At 43.1% G+C, this 19,812-nt stretch overlaps 1 protein-coding gene across 5 annotated transcripts in view; it reads left to right on the top strand.

Annotated features, from left to right (window-relative positions):
- TBX4 (T-box transcription factor 4) overlaps nt 1-19,812 on the top strand; it is a 373,100-nt gene that overhangs the window by 317,856 nt on the left and 35,432 nt on the right. For all 5 annotated transcript variants that reach the window (XM_069226451.1, XM_069226447.1, XM_069226450.1 and 2 more), the window contains one exon: nt 13,401-13,553. In XM_069226451.1, the coding sequence (XP_069082552.1) occupies nt 13,401-13,553 (153 nt within the window). The remainder of the gene's footprint in view (nt 1-13,400; nt 13,554-19,812) is intronic.

Here is a 19,812-nt window from a genome sequence, read left to right as displayed (position 1 = left end):
CCCCCTACCACTGCCAAGGAAATAAAAAGAGGTTTTAGAGGCACAGATGTGTCAAGGATTTAATGCCACTTGAGACTGGTGCTGCCTAGTGACTTTCTTTGCTTGGTTGTTTGCATCCTATAATGTTATTGGCTATTCAACAAAGTTGCAGGGACTTTTTAATTCTGGTGTGGTCGTAGTTTACATTTGTATGTGCATCATCTTCTAATGCTCTCATTCCAAACTCTTCATCTCCCTCTCTTCCAGCATATAATGGTACTCACTGTTTCTGATGCCCTCTCCCCTTTTAACTACAGGTGCTCCCAGCACCACCCCTTCCCCTTATTCTCACTCCTAAGCTTCTGACCTTTCATCAGCCATCTCCAATGCCCTGCATCTGTTTGGTTTTGTTAGTTTATACTTTATTTTAATCTTTAGCTTCTGTGTTTTGAGAATATCTATTGTGCTTGCCTTCTGCGAGCAAACCATTTTCTTCTTTCGAGATACAAAACATCTTGGTGACCCTTCGTTGATATCTGTTCAAGGTCCATAATTTTGCTGGGGTAGGACCTCTGAACTATTGCACGTTTAGGATCGGTCTCCACTTCATGATGGGCTGGCAGTGTTCTTAGCTCAAAATGGTGTTTGTTTCCTTTTCGTGATCAAAAATGAATGCTTGCCATTGAATGGGCGTATATGAAATCTTTGGAAGTCCCACAAATATCACCTATCTTGTCTTTTTAAATGGTAGGGCCTGCAGCAGAGGGCAGATAGCAGGAAGAAATGTAATTTGTTCAGTTACCTGCACATCTACAGTGCTTGGAATGTAGTCTACAGAGGCAATTAGTGCTGTGCAGAAGTGCGGGTCGGAGCGTACCGGATTCCGGAATACTGTATGTACACATGCCAAAGGAGTACCATTCAACAGAGCTGCTGCTGGAGAGGCGCTGGCCGCACTGTTCATGCTAGTGCATGCTAGTACATGGTGACCTAGTGGGCAGGTAGCCTGAGGTTAGAATGGGTTAACTGCATGTTCCTTGGTGCATACAGAACTAAGATCACACTACAATCCCTTTGAGTAAAATCTACAGTTTACGGTCCACAGATATGGAACAGCCAGGCTAGCACAGTAATTTCTGTATCCAGGTAAGTTATGAAGCTATGGCCAGTCCGGGTATTATATAGTAATGGCATTTCATATACTACCCTTTTAGCCCACACTAATACTAATAACGTAACACGCAGTGGTCGATAGGCGACTGTAATTCCTACCTACAGGCTGAATAATAACTCTTATGCTGCTTAATCCTATTACACTCACATGAGACATATCTGCTACAGATCCTGCCCATTACGTATTACTGTACCAGCCATTAAGCCAGCCATCACAAACTGACTAGGTGTGGAATAATTAAAGAAGATCTGCCACATACTGCTGGTCAGTCTGAGGACTCTAACCTAGTCTACCTCTACCGGTCCGAACTAGCTACATACTATGGGCCCGATTAACAAAGGTAACGTACACTTTTGAGTAATTTACACTTTTGAGTAACTTTACTATTTTTGCTGCTTATTCGCAAAATAGGAGCATAAGTTACTACTAAAAAAACAGCAGACATTCCAGCACCACACGTGGCCAATCACTGGTACTGCAGCACCATCGAATAGAAAATAATGGAGGGAGGGAATTAAAATAAAACCCATAAAAGCACTTCAGTGCCCCACATAAGGATATTAGGCACTATATAAATATTGCAGCACAATGTAATAAAATGTGCATTGGGTAGAGCTAACAAATATATGAGAATATTTATAAATGCTTTATTTAGTGGTACCCATTCTGTATGCTCACTTTGACAAAACACCAGACATATTGCAAACTTAGCCAGCTCTTATGGAGGATCGTAGTGATGACTGAATGTCTGCCCAGTAGCAGCAGGCGTGGCTCCAAACTAGCTACCAGGCACCACAGCCATTTATTTTAACTTCATGTTTTTATTTGTTTATTTTTTCCCCTCAAGTATGTCATCCCACTTTGGCCACCTGTTAGTTTGCTAGTTTACCTCCTAGTCATGTATGGGCCATACCTGATTGGGGATATTGCACTTTTGCTACCCTAAAAGAGGGTGCAAGGCCCAACCATACATTTCGACCCTCAAAGAGTAGAAGGATTAGGGAAAGCAATTCTTGGGACATGGGAGCGGGAAGGGCAATGGATCTTCAGGGACCAGCAGCAGTCACGCGTGGCAATTCCAATCCACCAAAGTATCTCAGTCCGATGGAGGGAAGGAACCCCAGCCACAGTTTGAAATGCTTGTGTGCTAATGGATCCTATGCTTGGGCGAAATTTCCATAACACTGGCGCGTTCCATCTTGTGCTTGTTTAATTACATTCCCAAAAATACTCATTTTTAAAACACGGGGTAATTACACCACATTCACAGCAAAACGTTAGTGCAGGAGCCTGGGAACAACGCGACCATTTGTTGTTCGTGGCACTTATGTTGATTAGGTTCTTTAGCGTGAAATGTACCTTATTTCACGCCAAAATATAGTGCTAAATGACGATTTTGTGTTTTGCTTATTTTTGCAGAGTTTTGCCTAACTATGAAAGCTGTGCACACACCTATCTTGAAGTAATTTCTACAAAGCTTGGATCTCCAGTTATTTCTACATGTTAACATACATCTCATAACAATAAAATAGGTAGTAAACATAAATGGTTATCAGTGCTTACTACATTTCCACTAGAAATAAAGGTGCCTCCTTCTAAACTCCATAATGCTGACTGCGGTGCAGAAATAGACATGGAAGGCAGACAATCGACTTCTTCGCGTCCGATGATGTATTCTCCGCGCACTGGAGATGTTTGCTTATCCTCGTGCGCGGATCTCGCGAGGATGGATGGACTTGGAAAACCAACGCAGCCTCCAGAAAGTGATCTCATGTCTGGGAGGCGCTGACAGGACAGGAGCTGTCACTGGTGCCTTTCCGCGGCCGCTCCCAGTCTCTCGGTTTGTGTACGCAGCCAGGCAGCCACAGCTGACGGATGAAGTGCCAAGCGTGATCAGAACGGATCGCCCTGGTCCTTCACCCTGGTATGTTTTACTGCAGCCCCTCGGCGGCCAGAAGGGCCACTTGTGGCTGTTTCACTCCCAGAGGCCAATGTGTTTTTTCTTAAAAGCTGCTGTGAAGCAAGTTGAAGACTAATTGTAAAGTGTTCAGTGCGAAGCAAACATCAGTCATCCCTTTAAATATGCAGTGAGATGACATAATCTTAAAAGTATTAATGCGGCGATGGAGATTTATTGTTTTTTTGTCTGACAAAGAACATTTTGCAAATTTGAAACAGATAACACACAAGTATGACTTTTAGAATCAAGAATGAATTGGAGGCCTCTACAGAGCCAGGGACCTCAGATCTAATCTTGGCTTCTCAGGTTGACCACGTGGGGGAGGCTCCAGGCAAATCACTTAAAATCCCATCCTGATTTGGCTATTAACAGAGCCGCATCCGGGCGGTATCTTCACCCAGTTACCGGCCATTGTGAGTTACTGGGCCTGGAATCGGGAAAAACCGTCGGGGACTCGAAATTATGGGCTCCATTACTGCTCGCGGTTGCTGAATCTGGGACCTTTTCCTTCCACATTTCCTCCTCTGTTGAGCAGGAAGAACATTTGTGTGGAAACGTACTAGGTTCCTGCACCTGGACATTTTTGCAATCGTGTAGGCAATGCATTCCACAGAAATACCTCGCTGCATGATTCAGACTCAGGGCCCTAATCTCCTTTTATGTCAAGTCCCTTGGTTGCCAAACATGAGAGTCCATGGAGTAAATACAAGCATTAAGCAATCGAAAGTGAAGCTTCAGGGCTGATCAGGTTGTATAGCATGTTTGTATTCCTGCTGCAAAGGTCTTTGTTGAAATAAGAACTATTTCGAAGAAATAGGAACTACTGAGAGTTATATATAAAAAAGTGCAGGACTGTCCAAGCAAGGGGAATATACTAGTATTATTACGCTGCAGCCCCCTCATTTACCCATCACTTGCGCAGGCGAGGAACAAGAATGTGGACATGCTCAAAATTCCACTAGCTGAGCATCTGCAGTGCTACACACTGATGGGGCTCAGCCCGGAGTGTTCGAGTCACAGTACTGCTGCCACATGGTAAAGAAGGCCTGGTAGAAGAGGTGAAAGAAGGGGTGAACAGAAGTGAGTTGGGGACAGACTGGTGACTTTATCAGGATAGGGTTGTCAGTTGAAGACTACTTAAAGGCCTATTTTCTGGCTTAACGCAACCTTGTAAATATGGGCACCTCCGATGCAGTTTTCTGCGTCAGAGATGCATGCGTGGGTGTTGCTGTGGGCGTTCCAGCACACCAATTGCTTTTGACGCTGCCCCAGATGTACAACAAGTCTAAAATCTGTGGAAGTGCCAAAAACTAACACCACTCCAGGGATGGCGTTAGCATGGCACAACAAGAAGGAATACTTTTATTGCTCCTCATTTTGGCTTTTTCCATGTGTGCTGCATTCTGTGGCACACATAGAAAGAGCAAAAGGCCATGAATTATTGTTTATGTGCAGGAAGGAACACCTTCCTGCACATAAACAATCATTCAAAAAGTACAGTTTGGTACTTCTATGTGTGCTGCATTCTGCAGCACATATAGAAGTGCCAAATTGCCATTGTAGATTCTTTATATGCAGGAAGGGACACCTTCCTTCACATAAACAATCAATCCCCTCAACGCAGACACCCTTGCACTATGATGCAAGGATGCCTGCTTTGGCACTGGCAGCTAAATTTAGCGCCGGTGCAGGGGGAAACACAGGGGTGCACGGTAATTGAGTAAATATGGCATATTCCTGCGTTTCTAAAGTGATGCAGCGCGGTGCTGCAAATTTTGGCGCAGCATCAGGCTGCACCACTTTTTAGTAAGTTTGGCCCTATGTTTAGTTTGGGCCTGAACTTTTCCCATTATACATTTCTTTTACCAGGTGTTTTTGGTCAACTAGTTCAAATGAAACAAATAAAAAATACAACTCCCAAAATACCCTCTTTGCTTGAAAAAGCATCCACAACTCGACACTCAAAGTTGCCTTGTCAAGACAAGTGATATTGGCGACTGTCGCTATGCTAAACAAGACCTCTCACACTACCATGAATCCCCAGTATAACAATACATGATTTGGGGCAAAAGAGTGATATGGAAACATTTTGAAGTAAAAGCCTGAGCTGAAACAGTAGATCTTGCATAGGAACCAGACAGTTCAATAAACAGCATGCATCTTTGCCCTGGAAAATAAGTGATCCCTGTCCATATATCCTTCCACACCAGTGTATTCAAGTAATACATCCCATTAACACCCTCCCTTGGGCCATCAAGACACCATCTAATTCTGTACCTGATCCCTGGCACCATGATGATGCTAGGTCTGCAGATTGGGGTTTTACTAGAGACCACTATTTTTATGCACAGACATGTTTGTAGCTTTGACAAATGAGTTGAATTCTGGTATTAATTGACCTACCTTAGGGATTTTACCAGTGTTAGCATCATAGAGCCACTCTAATCTGGACTCTCCAGACCCCTTCTAATTAGATACATGAACCCAGTGCACCAGACGATCTTGTTAACATTGATGGCTTGAGTTACAGCCTCATTCATACATTGATAACAAGGTGCCAGTCCACTAGGGTAGCTGAGACCCTACCTCTTCCAACGCACAGCAGGCACCTACCACAGTAAGAGTTCTCTGCTGTTGTTGTGAGATATTTTTGTTGAAAATGGCATGGTAAAACTGTAATGCCAGTTTGGGCACCATGTAATGGCGGCCCTATGGGTATTTTGAAGGAAACAGATCTCCAAAGTAGGGATTTGTTTCAGGAAAAAAACCTAAATGTCCCTGAAGCTCGTGAATGTTTGTCCTAGTGCGTGAGGGACTATTCTGCTGTTTTCTTGTGTGTAACCACAATGCCTTGAAAGCTGGTCATGGTGAGGACAAATCAGCATTGAAAAGCCTACCTAGGAAGAGTGGGTCTTCTGATGTTGAACCACTGGCTCTGAAGCTGATGGGCCACAGGTCTGGGGACAGTGCTTAATTTGTAAATAAAAACGTGCCGGTGCCCAAAACCCTCCTGTTACACGTGCCTGCTGCAATTAAATTTCAGAACACGGAATACTGAGGCGACGCAATCCTGAATCCATCTCAGGCCTCTTCAATCCATATAAAGCCACTCTCTACCCCTTCAGCTCACTCTTGTAGCTTTCTACTTTCTCCCTTTGTTACGGTTTTTCGTTTTTCCCTTCCTCCGTCTTTCCCATATGTGTCTTTTGCTCACAGCAAATGCTTGATGCACAAGAATAAGCCCCGGCCCTCAAAAATAAGTGGCGGTGCTCAGCACCGGAAACAACAAGTACAAATTAAGCACTGGTCTGAGGTTGCTGACAGCAGAACCAGCGAAGAAACCAAGCTGTCAGAAACTGAGCGGTTCTCCACCTCTAAATGAGGTGGGGTCACTGAGAGTGGGACAGGGGCGACATCTGCCTCTGTTTGGCAGGATCCCGATTACCCTCACATTAAATTAGCAAGTAGAGCGTAACTGGCAGACATTCCTTTTATATGCCATGTGGCAGAACTTCTACCCCACTAAGGCAGCCCTAGATTATCTGCCCTATCTAATGTGTTTTGACAGTTTTTCTGGTATCATAAAATGTACTCAATAAAAACTAGTAAAAATTAAACTGTTTTGCCTGGGCTGCAGAGATATCTCAACCAACATGATAGATACATCAGCTGTAAAGGAGCCTGTCTGGGAAGAAAACATCTGGTGGAAATTCCACAGGTGACTATAACTTCTACCGGAATTTCCAAACTAAATCTGAGCACTGGACATGTGGCACCAAAATTGGGGTACTATATCAGTAGCAAGACAACTTGTCTTCCTAACATCCTTGGAGGGGTTTGGGTTGAGTGTTTCTACAAACAGATCTGGGCACCGGAAATGTGCCCTATCAGTGCCCACACAATTAGCCCACCATACATACTTGGGGATCGGGTTAAGGGTTTCACCAAGTTTTGAAGAGGATACTTTCGTCTCCGTGAAAGTCTGCCACCATTTTCGTGTATTTTTTCACAGAGCTCACACTGCCAAAATATGGTGGCAGGCCTGTCAGCCTAGATTGGACGGTGTTCTGCCACCATGTCCACGCTATAGTAGCTTCTAACTCTGGCAAACCTATCGGTATTTTTAAGAAACAGATCTCCAAAGTAGATATTTGTTTCTGGAAAAGAAATTGGACAGTGTTCTGCCACCATGTCCATACTGTAGTAACTTCTAACTCTGGTGGAGACAAGAGCGGAACCGAAAGAATCTCTGCCAACATCTTGTCCACAACCTGGGGGCACTGAATGGGAGGTGACTTAGCCAGGGATGCAGGTGTGAAACAGTTAGGTTTTTGGCAGGTTCTCACTTACCACTTTCTCTAAATTAGACCATGAGCCTTTAACATTTCATTGTACTGTGCTTTGCTTTTTCCTAGTTTTCTAATATGATAGTCGGGCACCGGCTGTCCTCTAGTTTAAGAGAATAGGTTGCAATTCCAACCTTAATGTACCTAGCTTGGGAGTTTCGCTGTTAGCGCCATGTCATGAACAACCTGTCTCGAGCTATTCTGGCACCGTCTGATTTTTCTATATTTTTCACGTCTGGACTTTGCTATCCCTGCTCATCTTTAATGCATTTAAAACAGATTCAAGTATTTTACCATGGAAATAGCAGATGCATTCTACAGAGCTTACAAAACTTAAAAAGCTGACAGTAACCTGGACCAGCAAGGATATCCCAGATGCTCCTTGCTACAAGGCCACACAAGGATATAAAGATGTCAAAAACAATTGTACAAGCACACTGTAAGGTCGTCTTCACCACACAGACAGTACCTGCAAACGCACACCCCAAACATATCACACCACACAATTTTCGCCGTAGCTTTCACATTGGTATTACCAGTTCATACATCACAAAACACACTGCTACATTCTTTGACACATACCACCACACATACAAACATGCACCCTCATAATAATAACTTTTTTAATATATCGTTTTATGCCATATCCCCGGTGTTTGCAAGTACTCACACAAATGCCACACTCACTCGCACACATCACTGTATAACACAAACACAAATAGGTGACAAAATATACTCATCCAGGGCCTGATTCACCATGTCATTTTCTGCAGTAAACATACACTTACTATGTTTCCAAAGCATGATACCTTTTAGGCGTAAAGTCTTTTACTCTTGTGGAAATGTTTACTACTACTGCATAGAATTATACAGCAGAAATCATACGCATGAGGTTGGGAGTGTGTTGATCAAGCATGGTTTACCTTTAGAGTTTGTGAATGCCCAAAAACATGTGAGTTTGCAGGCATTCTCAAACAACCTTCTGATCCCACCATGGAATTGTTCGGAGATGTGCTGCAGGGAGGGGGTAGATTACTTGCTCTTTATGGGAGGATCAGGGAAAGGGGGTTCTAAATAGGAAAACATGTTTTACCAATGGAGACAAAAATGCAAAAATGTACATTCGTGAAACAGGGGTGGGCTTTCACCTATGTGGCGTTCTGCTGCCCTTGCAGTTCCATATGGGGAAAGGGCAGCTCAGAAAAATGTCACACAACATTTCCCAGTAGTATGCCTGGAAACCTACAACCAGTGCAACTTTCTAGGCATACTACTGGGGTGTTTGCAAATTCCCAGAAAGTGTAAATCTACATCATTTCGTAGGCGTGAGCTTCAGGTACGCTCTAGATTTACCCATTTTCTTTGAGAACCCGACTGCTGGTGTCTTTAGGTGCATTTCCCTGTGTTCTCTCTACCTCAGCCTTCAGACTATATATATAGAACTTTTCTCATATGACGAATTTTGAAAAAACTGAGGGATATCACGTGCACAAGTAAACCTTTATCTTGGTATCTTAGATGTGGCAGTTGTGTATTGCCTCCTTTTGGCTGCTTGGCTAACTGAGGTTGTTATGGGGTAGTTTGGTATGTCTTGCCACTGACAGTATATCAGCATCTATAATAGGACGTGGATGCGTTAAAAATGTGCACATTTCAACATTTACCACCCTCCTCTGAAGCAGCCTTTAGTAGATATTGCGTTTTCATTAGGAATGTAACCATGCCTGTTTGTAGCTTTGTAATTCTGTGGAACATAGTGAATACGTTTTTTGTATACTTGTAAATGAACTAAGCATTTAATGGAAGAAAAGAAATCCTGAGGCAAATTCTAGTATTCATCTACTTTAAAAACATGATGCATTCTATAGAAGTCTGAGGAGACCTGGGATGAAGCTACACCATAGCAGTGACCCCTGGACTTGCTAGAAATAACTGGAAAATTCCTGCAAAAGTTCAGGCTAACTCTTGGTCCGGTGGACACTGGCTCTTCTATGGGAGTCAAAGAAAGGCTTTTATGGCCAGCTTCTGAAACCCAACCAGGTGGTTACTGGCAACCAAGGGGGCTAACTGACAGTCGCGGCTCGCCGTGGCTAAAGGGGGTGGGGTGGCGCAGGGGGCAGGAGGAATTAAGGAATTTTAATTAAAAAAAATAATAAAGTTACCTCTGCGCCGCTTATCGCAGCACTGCTCCTCTCTTCCATCCTGCAGTGCGGGCACAGGCTCTCAGCCTGTCCTGCGGCCAATCCTGACGCTGCTCAGAGCATCCTCAGGATTGGCTGGGAGCCTGTGCAGGCTCTCTCCAGCCCGGCAACACAAAGCCTACTGCGCATGTATGTTTGGCTGGTCCGAGACGGCCGTCCAAACATACATGCGCAGTGAGGGGAGTGCACAGTGCTTATTCCTTCCTTGTGAAAGGTTTGCAGCTTCTGGGGGGGGGGGGGGGGGTGCTCTCCGCCCAAACGGAGGAGCCGCCACTGCTTACTGAGGCAACAGAAGGCAGCTGGGCATAAAGGCCACCCTGCACAACGTGCGGGAGGAAAGGGAACCTAAAAAGAGCCCCTGTATTCTTACCATTGACTCCACAGCCTGGGCTCAAGTTACATTATTCTTCCACTTTAAAGATTCTTACCTCTGACTCGTCAGAGCTGCTGAAAGCCCACGCTAACGCGGCGCGTTGATTCGAGCGGTGTGATGAGGAAGCATCAAAGCTGAAGATTTCTGCCTGAAACACGGCAACCCGGCGGTTAACAGAAACCAAAGCACGGCTCATAAAAATGCTGGAAATTCCTGATTCTTCCTCCAGGGGTATCTGGAAAATGTCAACAGTAAAACCAAAAAAAAGTTCTAGTTTAGTGATATGAGAAGCAGTTACAGTAGCGTGGTTTGGTTCTGGCAGGTATGAAGCCTCCACATGCTTTCTCTCTGATTTCAGCTGCAGATGCTGCTTCCGTCTCTGCGGCCTGTGCCTGGCCCCACCGTCAGCATCTTAGCTTCCCTCACACCACGCAGCTGCAGGCTGGCGAGCAGCAGGGCAGGCCACCAGGGCGCGCGCACACTCCAGGGCAGGTACTGTCCAGCTGCCGTGCAAGGCTGCCTCGTAGCAGAGGTGCACTTACTCACACACCCAGAAGAGGCGCATCGTGTGCACGAGCGGGGCAGGCTCCTCTCACTGGGACTGTGCCTTGGTGTGACGCTGTCATATGTCGTGGTTTGATGGGAGGTGTGTACAAGCTATGGCATGTGATATGTGTGATGGTGCCGTGTGTGGTAGGAAGTGTTAGTGTGAGATGGAGTGTTCATTTGCTTTGCAATAGGGTATGTTGTATGTGGCGGAGACTGTTGGTGTGATGTGTGTGTTGGTGTGTGATTGGGTGAAAGCTGTGTGTGTGTGGCGGTATGTGTTATGTTAGGCAATGGGGAGTACTGCTGTAATGCATGTGTGTGGGTATGGGGGGGGAGACATAGGCAGTCGACGGCTACCTTGTAAATACATCTAGAGTGTGTGGCCCGCACCTGTGCAGCGTGACTCTGCAAGCCTCTGAAGGGGTCTCTCCCCCTTTCTGATGTCACAGCTGCTTCAGAACGTGTGGCCGTAGGGTTGAAGGGTCAGTCTGCCGCCCTCATCTGTTTCTCTTCAGGGACAATAGTATTAGTAAGAGGCAGGCTAGACACGGGCTTGCACCTCCATCCCGTCCTGCTCGGGTGGGGGAGGTGTACATTTAAAGATAAAGTGATGGAGGGTCCTTGGTGGTCTGATCGCGCTGCAGCAGGTGGATACCCTGCGTCTTCCCGCTGTCGTGGCCAGGAGTCTGTCAGAGGCACAAGAGGCAGGCTCTGCTGGGGCGGCTGTAGTAAACCTGGAGACACAGAACTGTGATCCAGAAGAGCACAACACTGTAATCCCGAAGACACAGAACTGTAATCCAGAAGAGCACAACACTGTAATCCCGAAAACAAAGATCTGTAATCCAGAAGGCACAGAATTGTAATCCAGAAGGCACAGAACTGTAATCCAGAAGAGCACAACAGTGTAATCCCAAAAACAAAGATCTGTAATCCAGAAAGCACAGAACTTTAATCCAGACGACACAGAACTGTAATCCAGAAGGCACAGAACTGTGATCCAGAAGAGCACAACACTGTAATCCCGAAGACAAAGATCTGTAATCCAGAAGGCACAGAACTGTGATCCAGAAGAGCACAACACTGTAATGCCGAAGACAAAGATCTGTAATCCAGAAGGCACAGAACTTTAATCCAGAAGGCACAGAACTGTAATCCAGAAGAGCACAACACTTTAATCCCAAAAACAAAGATCTGTAATCCAGAAGGCACAGAACTTTAATCCAGAAGACGCAGAACTGATAAAGGAAGAAGATTTATAGCAATAATTCACACACTAGCGTCCAGCCCTCAGCAGGAGAGCCAACAACTCCAACTGCTGAACATAAAACATGGAATTTAATTAGAAGTATACGACACGTAAGTAAACACAGTATGAATGATATGCAAAACTGATGCGACGAAGCGGGCACACAAGAATACCAAGGATATCGAAGAATGTTGAACCTTCTATGCAGGTGCCCATGTTGAAGACAGTATAGTGTTTTTTAAACAGCACTGAATAGGGGAGGGCAGCCTATTTGTGAATTTCTTATTTTTGACAGATAAGGCGTGCGTCACACATTTCATTAAGTGGGGAAGCCGGGATTAGAATTCTGGTGTCTAGAGAGAGCACAAAGAAGTGCACAAGGCTTCGTTAAAATGTTCTAACACCTGATTTTCATTTTATTTCTAAAACGTCATCATTCTAGTCCACGCAGCTGGTAGGCGTTACCTAGTATGAGGCAACAGGCAGCGAGACACTTGAAGGCCACCTATCGCGTCAGTGTCGTGATTTGTTTCAAAGGTTCACCTTCAGTCATAGTGCCTGGGCTAAATCTTGTCGAGCAATCATGGAAAACGTCATCACAAAACAAGTTCATCCACATCACCAGAAAAAATTACTCTCAATCCCTATGACTACAGTATTCCTACCTTGTCCTCATGCTAATAATCACACCCTCGGCCCAGGGACACCAAACCAACTTTACTGTCCTCATCACCAGCACAGACCCAGAAGCTTTCTTCCACAGAGACCAGGTTCACACCATCATCACCTGACATTGATGACTTCATCCCCGATTACTACATAATTGCCCAACACCAGTGATAACCTCCCAACCAAACACCCATCCACCCTTTAACTTCCAGAAGCTACCATTCTTTTTAACATGCTCACACATCTGTTTTTTTTCCTTCCAAATAGTAGTCAAAAACACTGCATGTTGTGAGAAAATCAGCTGACAACATCAACTCTCTGAGGAGCTACATACTGAGTCACAGCCCAGAGGGGCACAGCAGCTCCATGGCCAGGTTCAGCAGAGCGTACCATTGTTCATATTTTTGGAGTGTTTCCACACTAGTGTGTCCTTCAGTCCCTCACAAGACCCCACATTCCACATGGCCTGTGTACTACCTGTCTACAGTACTTTGTCTCCTTCATGCTCACCTCCTGGTCACTGTCTCCAACACCAACAACACCTGTCTCGAGATGTTACTCTTCCTGGAGACCCCAGTACATTATGTACCTTTCTCTACCGCATCTGTTTAGAAAAAACAATCTGAAAAAGAATAAACAGCATTTTTGAAGGTGTGCTACAAAGTGTAGAGACACTAGACGAAACAGCAGACAGCACATCTCCTTGAACTGTAGTACGGAGGACAACAAAACTTCTTGTACTGAAATGCATTGCTCCTTGTGGATCTACAGAAAAAAACAATCCACATCTGGCTTCAGATACAGATGAAGGAGCTGATGTTTCCATTTTGCTCTATCATAGAATTGCAATCAAGATGCAAATAATATTTTTTTTAAAGCTGTCTTTTTTCTTTTTCACAGATCATTCTAAATTCGATGCACAAATACCAGCCCCGGCTCCACATCGTCAAAGCAGATGAAAACAATGCTTTTGGCTCTAAAAACACTGCCTTCTGTACACATGTGTTTCCAGAGACTTCCTTCATCTCTGTGACGTCCTATCAGAATCACAAGGTAAAGCTACTTTCATAGCAGTAAGTCTAGTTGAATGAATGTTGGTACTTTATTAGTGTCTTGGCAGTACATGAGCACCACAATCTAATTGAAGAAGAAGACAGAAATGCAAATACAGCTACTTAGCACAGAATCTGTAGAGACCCAACCTACTGCCACCTATCCATTGCAACACAGCAAACCAGGACAGAGGGAATGTCTGCCGAGAAGTCCAGCGAGATGGATATTCAAGGGGCTGTGAAAGGGAAGCATTTCTGTATTTGTGCAGAGGAAATGTTAGAAATGTTGTCATTCTTACAATGATGAAGAAATTATAGGTTTTGCTTTTTTGTGACTTGTGTGATTTATGTGGAAGAATTTACAAATGAATACCAAGAGAACATGTATATAAATGGAAGGGCTTTGCTTTTTAAGAGTATTGTAAAGCTTTATCACCGACCTATTTAGAGTTTTTGTTTAATGACACAATAAATATGCTTTAATGGTGATGATTCCTAGAGGAGGCCGACAAAAATAATAAAGGGACAATTTACATACAACCCTAGCTGCCCACTAGAGGCTTCCAGAAGGTAGGACACATTGAGGACCCAGAGCTTGAGCCTACCTCATTTGAGGGTTTGCACAGTCACTGTGAACTAAGGTGCTTAGAAGGGCCTGGTATCCCTGGGTGACACGAGCGTACCTGGGCATGTAAGAGATGGAGACAGGATCGTGCCCTCCGATTACTGCTCCTTTGACGAAGATCTCTGTTTCATCCGTAAATGTGCCCGGTGCCACATTGTTAGTTACAATCCATAACAACATAGGTGCTCAGTTTGCAAACCAGATCTTTCAGTGAGAAACTAAGGGCCTGATTTACATTTTGGCGGATGGGTTACCCTGTCACAATGGTGACAGATAGCCCGTCTGCTGAAATATAAATCCCATAGGATGTGTTAGGATATATATATTTGGGAGGACGGGCTATCCGTCACCATTGCGATGGAGTAACCCAACTGCTGAAATCTAAATCAGGCGTAAATCTCTGTCCAAAAGTGATAATGGACAAATAAGGGTGATATGCCAGGTGACAAAGAGATGACTGGGAATCAAACAGAAAAACATGCTAGGAAAGGACATACTGGATTTTGAACCTTAAGTGTGACAGGAGGTAATCAGGTTGTAACAGGTCGGATAAATGGTAGCATCTGAAATCTCGGTGCACTTGTTGGCGTACTTAATCAAGAACTTTCATAGCGCAGGTCAACATACATATGTGCACTGCGTGCTGCCTGCAAAGCACTAAAGCACCAGATTAGAGGGGGTAAGCGCTATATAAATACCCATACCATATCAGTTATAAAATGAGGTTACAAACACTGTATGCACATAATAAATGAATTCCTCCACACTATGGAATTTATTCGATTTTTTTATGCCACTATATATTGTCACATTTGATTTTATCCTCACAACAGGTAAATCAGGAAATTAGATAAATATGGCAACCCATAACTTGCATACCAAATGCAATGCTCATGACATCAACCTTGATGGGATAGATGCAATTATAAATGTAAAAAATGATCTTAATGTTCAGATTACATATCACATTACTTTTAGAACTATCAATGAGACTACTCTGAATGTAGTATTATCCATTGCTTTGTGTTGACATGCATTTAGGCTGCCTATTGGTAAAAATATTGTGAGGTCATAAGCAGTGTATTTGGTCTGCACGTTATGCTTTGCGTGGCTGTTTTGCAAGGTACGGATTACACAGCTAATCATAACTGGCTAATTCCAGTGGATTTTCATTTTTATTTGATAAGCCTAACTGTACTTCAATCTGTTTTTATGTGAATTTCAGAATTTTTGAAAAACATTTACTAAGTTGTTACAACCAATCCTTACCATAACTTCCTTATAACCTTGGTTTTTCAGTGAATCTGTGGGTTTAAGTGAATTACTGGGTCTTTTTAATGATATCCGTCTTCTAGGAAAGTACTCTCTTCCTTGCTGTACATTCATCTACTTCTCCTGCATATGGCCTTCCACAATGCTGAGTGGGTGTTCAATACAGAGTCTGGCTCAACCTGCCATGGGCTGTCAAGCAGAGGTTCTACTTGGGACCTAGTTACCATAGCAAATTACGTTTTTGTTCTGCTAATAACGTTGGTGCTATTTGACAAATCTTCACAAAACTTTCCTACAAAAATTTCATCAGCCTCAGTTCTTTCCTGGAAAGTGTTAAGGTGATCTGTCAAGCTGGGGCCAAGAAAAATAGGGAGTGGAGGCAAAACACATTTTTCCCGTGGATTGTGAACAGTGCAACCAGTGCTTAATTTGTAAATACAAAGTGCCGGTGCTCAGAGCTCTCCTCTGAAACATGCAGCTGATGCAATTAAATCTGCAAGCACTGAATACTGAGGCAGCGTAATGCTGAAGCCATGTCAGGCGTCTTTAATCCATCTACAGCCACTCCCTGCCCCTTCATCTCAATCTTGCAGCTTTCTGCTTTGTTCCATTGTGACGCTTTTTCGATTTTCTCTTCCTCTGTCCCAAATGTGTCTTTTGCTCACAGCAAATGCTTGAGGCAGAAGAATAAGGCCCGGCCCTCAAAAATAAGTGCCGGTGCTCAGCACCGGAAACAACAAGCACAAATTAAGCACTGAGTGCCACACCCAAACCGGCTGAACACACTGAATCTGGCAAAAGCTTAATCTTTACCCAAGAATGCGTGCTTTTCATGATTTGGTGTAAATCCTTTCGGGAGTTTTTTTAGAAATTAAGGTTATAAATATATATAGGTATCTGGACAGTTGGCTACCTGTGAGTCCCACAGATACCCAACTTCAATCTTATTGGCCAAGGGGGTCTTTTTCCAGTCACCTGCTTTGAACGCACGGAAGACAAACACTTCTGTGAGTCCCACAGGAGCTCGCACTCTGATTGGCTGGTGCAACATGAAGAGAAATGTTGTGCCATTTTAGGATACAGGAACTCCGTTTCCCTGTCCGTGTCCTGAGAACTGAGGGCAGGGTAAAGGTACACTGACTCCCTTGATCATATGAGGGCCCTGTTCCGGTGCCAAAATAAAAAAAACATATATATATATTTTTGGGTTACTGCAATCCTATGGAACTCTTGCAGGAGCTAGAGCGACATCCTTACTCTGTGAGAGTCCAGCAGGATTAAAAAACAATTAAAAAAACAAAGTTGGATAGATGTCCCTTGCAGCAAGCGAGGGGCTATGGCCAACCCAATGCAGTGCACAGTGGAGGATTGGGTGCCACGTGGAGTTGGACACAGGGCATAGCCCACAGCCTTTGGTTGTGCCCAACTAAACAGCTGCCTGCGTGGAATGGGAATGCTAATAGCATATTACTTTCCGTAAAAAAAAAAACTAGAAATGTACTGAAAAAGGGTAAAGTGACTTTATAGTTAGATATGGTAAAAAATATCTTACTTTTTTAGTTGTAATATATTTTTTATTATCAGTTTGATAAGAAAAGCGTGGTTACATATACGCATGTAATTGTCCCTATTGGGAGCATTAGAATATGGTCCAGCGGCAGTAAGCCTTGGGCTCCTGAGGAAATATAGCATGTATCTGCCTACAAGTGCTCCACATGCAATAATAAAAGAACAGATCTAAGTGTGTGCAGGCAGCACAGGAGTCCTAATTCTGTAGTGCAAGGTTTGTGTAAAGGGCAATTCATAATGACTGGTGTCATGAAGGTCTGCTGAGAGAAATGGACTGCCAATTTGAATAAGGTTAATCGCACCCCCCTGATATACCTCCGTAAAAAAATTATTGTCCACCGATTTCTATTTTTCATTTGTGTTTTTGGATCATTAGAGAAGTAATTTAGCTTGGGATTGCTGATCCAGGTCTAATTTTTCTGGACGACATTTTTAAAAATGGCAGATGTGTTGAAGTGATGATTAAATATTTCAGGAACCTTGAGACCTATATTCTTCATTTTGGTGTCAAAACTTAAGATTTGGGGGTCAAGCAGTCTTACAGAGACAGAAAATAACCTCTCAGAGCAACTGTTTTACCTTTTCCCAAAATGGCGGCAATAAGAGAGGAAGAAGAGACATATATAGACATTAAGCAAATAATAATGGTTGTAATTCTTTTATGTCTACACCAAATAATGTCTATGATCTGAATGTGAAAAAAATAATGTTTATCACTCCTGGTTTAGACATATTTTCATAGATCACTTTATTTGTTTCGGCAATCATTTGTGATTCATTTGCAGAATGTGGAACATTTCAGAAGAACATAACGACAGGGGCATCTTTTTGTAGCACAGGTTTTACAAGTATGTGTAAGTTCTGTAGGTAGAGGCTTTAGAGATTTCATAGGTTTTAGCACCCCATCAATATCTTCCCAACCAAATTCGGCCAGATCTCTCTATACATATGCATGATCCAAAATATTCACAAATCTTCTGATCAAATAGAATGCTCTTTTAATGTTTCCACGCACAGAATATGACATTGGTGGAAGGTCATTTAGCGGGACTGATCTCTTGAACTCACTGTACTGAAGATCGTCAAATGTGTGACAGTCAGAACTTATTTTCCACACCTGCACAAGGTATTTTTCTACATCCTTAAAGTCACATTCTTCTTCTGTCTGAGCAAATCGTTTTAGAAACTTCGCAGGTTCAGCAGTTAAAGCTCCAAACTTTATTCCAATTTTGCTCTTAGTGTCATCACCCGTAAGAATATGTGCCTTGATAAGAACACTGGGCATCTCTGGCAAGTTTCTTGTACAGAATATGAAGCGAGATTAAGTGTTTTTCTCACCTGTTCCATATTGTATCCATAACTCTGACAATCATTGACTTATGAACATTGCAACAAATCTAAGTTGAATATTTTATCATTGAAACAACAATGATAAACAGCTGTGTCATTTGACAGTACTATGGCTCAATTGGAACCATTTCAAACAGCCCACTCATTATGCGGCACAACAAGAATGTCAGCTTCTTCCAATTTGCTGTTAAGTTCTTGAATAATATGGCCCGTACCTTTTGAATATAGCTCTGCAGGCACCAACTTCTCATTGACAATCATTCCGCTTGCAATAACTGGAAATTCAGTGTTCACTGAAGCATCAGCAATGTTTTGGCGACTTAACATCTCCAAGTTCACCTTGTTCGATGTTGATGACCAGAATTTATTAAGTTGCACAGGATTAGGTGTGAATCTTTGATGCAGGGATGGTTGGACAACTTTTCGAATTGAAATCTGCGTGGATGAAATCTTGACCATTTGCAATTGTGACAAATAGTCCACAACAGCAGCAGTTTTCAATGAGGAAACCTTTTCAAATTGAAATTCTTCAGGTGAAAGTTTTTTTCGAGCTTGTAGGAGTTTGTTCTTCACTGGTTTGATTGCAAAATCTCCATCAAATAATCAGTTTTTGGAAGAAAATTATGATACAGAATGTCTTTGATACATTCACCCCTTTCTTTTGCTGCATCCATCTCTTTATGTGCTTGCAAACGTTGTTTTTTTATAACTTGTTTTATAGTCGCTGATCAGACAAAACTTTCACTATGGCAATTAATGCATGGAAGTTTAGCTTTAGTGATTATGTCAAACAGTTTTTTCCCTTTCAATACAAATCTCTCCTGCTTCAGTTCTACGTATAGTTTCGATCCATGTTCCAGGACATCTAGTAGATGTGTCTTTATATCGTTATCCACATATTGTTTGGTCACAAAGTTGTGTAGTCGCACAGGTTCAAAGGGGTTTCCTTGCTGCTGCATAAAGTGAAGAAGACTATCAATATGTTTATTAAAACATTCCCCTCTCTTTCCCACAAGTTCATGGTGGGGAACAGTTTCATGTTGGTCCATTAATTTTTAAATTGTCATTTCTCTGAAAATATTGCAAATAGGTAGGACTTCAAGGTAAACTATCTGCCATTGAACAACATATTCAATTTCACATGTCTAACGAACAATTCCCTCGGACCTTTTCTGTGATCTCTGATTCGTCTGTTCCAGTTTCATATCTGGAGCCACTGCATTAAAACTTCCCTCTCTGTCTTTCACCACAAAAGGTCTTTGGATTAATTTTCTGTAGAGGTATGGTTTTTCCACCTCTAGCTTCTTCACTCTTTCCAAATACCAGGACCTATATCTCAGGTAGTTTATATAGTCGAATTCACGAAATACAGTAATTAGAGAGTCCACAGTCTTCACGTGCAGCTCCTAATCACCTTCCCAATCAGTATGTACTAAGTTTTTCA

This window comes from Pleurodeles waltl, chromosome 3_1, assembly GCF_031143425.1.
Source record: "Pleurodeles waltl isolate 20211129_DDA chromosome 3_1, aPleWal1.hap1.20221129, whole genome shotgun sequence".
Lineage (NCBI taxonomy): Eukaryota > Metazoa > Chordata > Amphibia > Caudata > Salamandridae > Pleurodeles > Pleurodeles waltl.
The sequence above is the reverse complement of the archived record's forward strand: the minus strand, read 5'-3'. Positions and strand labels throughout refer to the sequence as shown.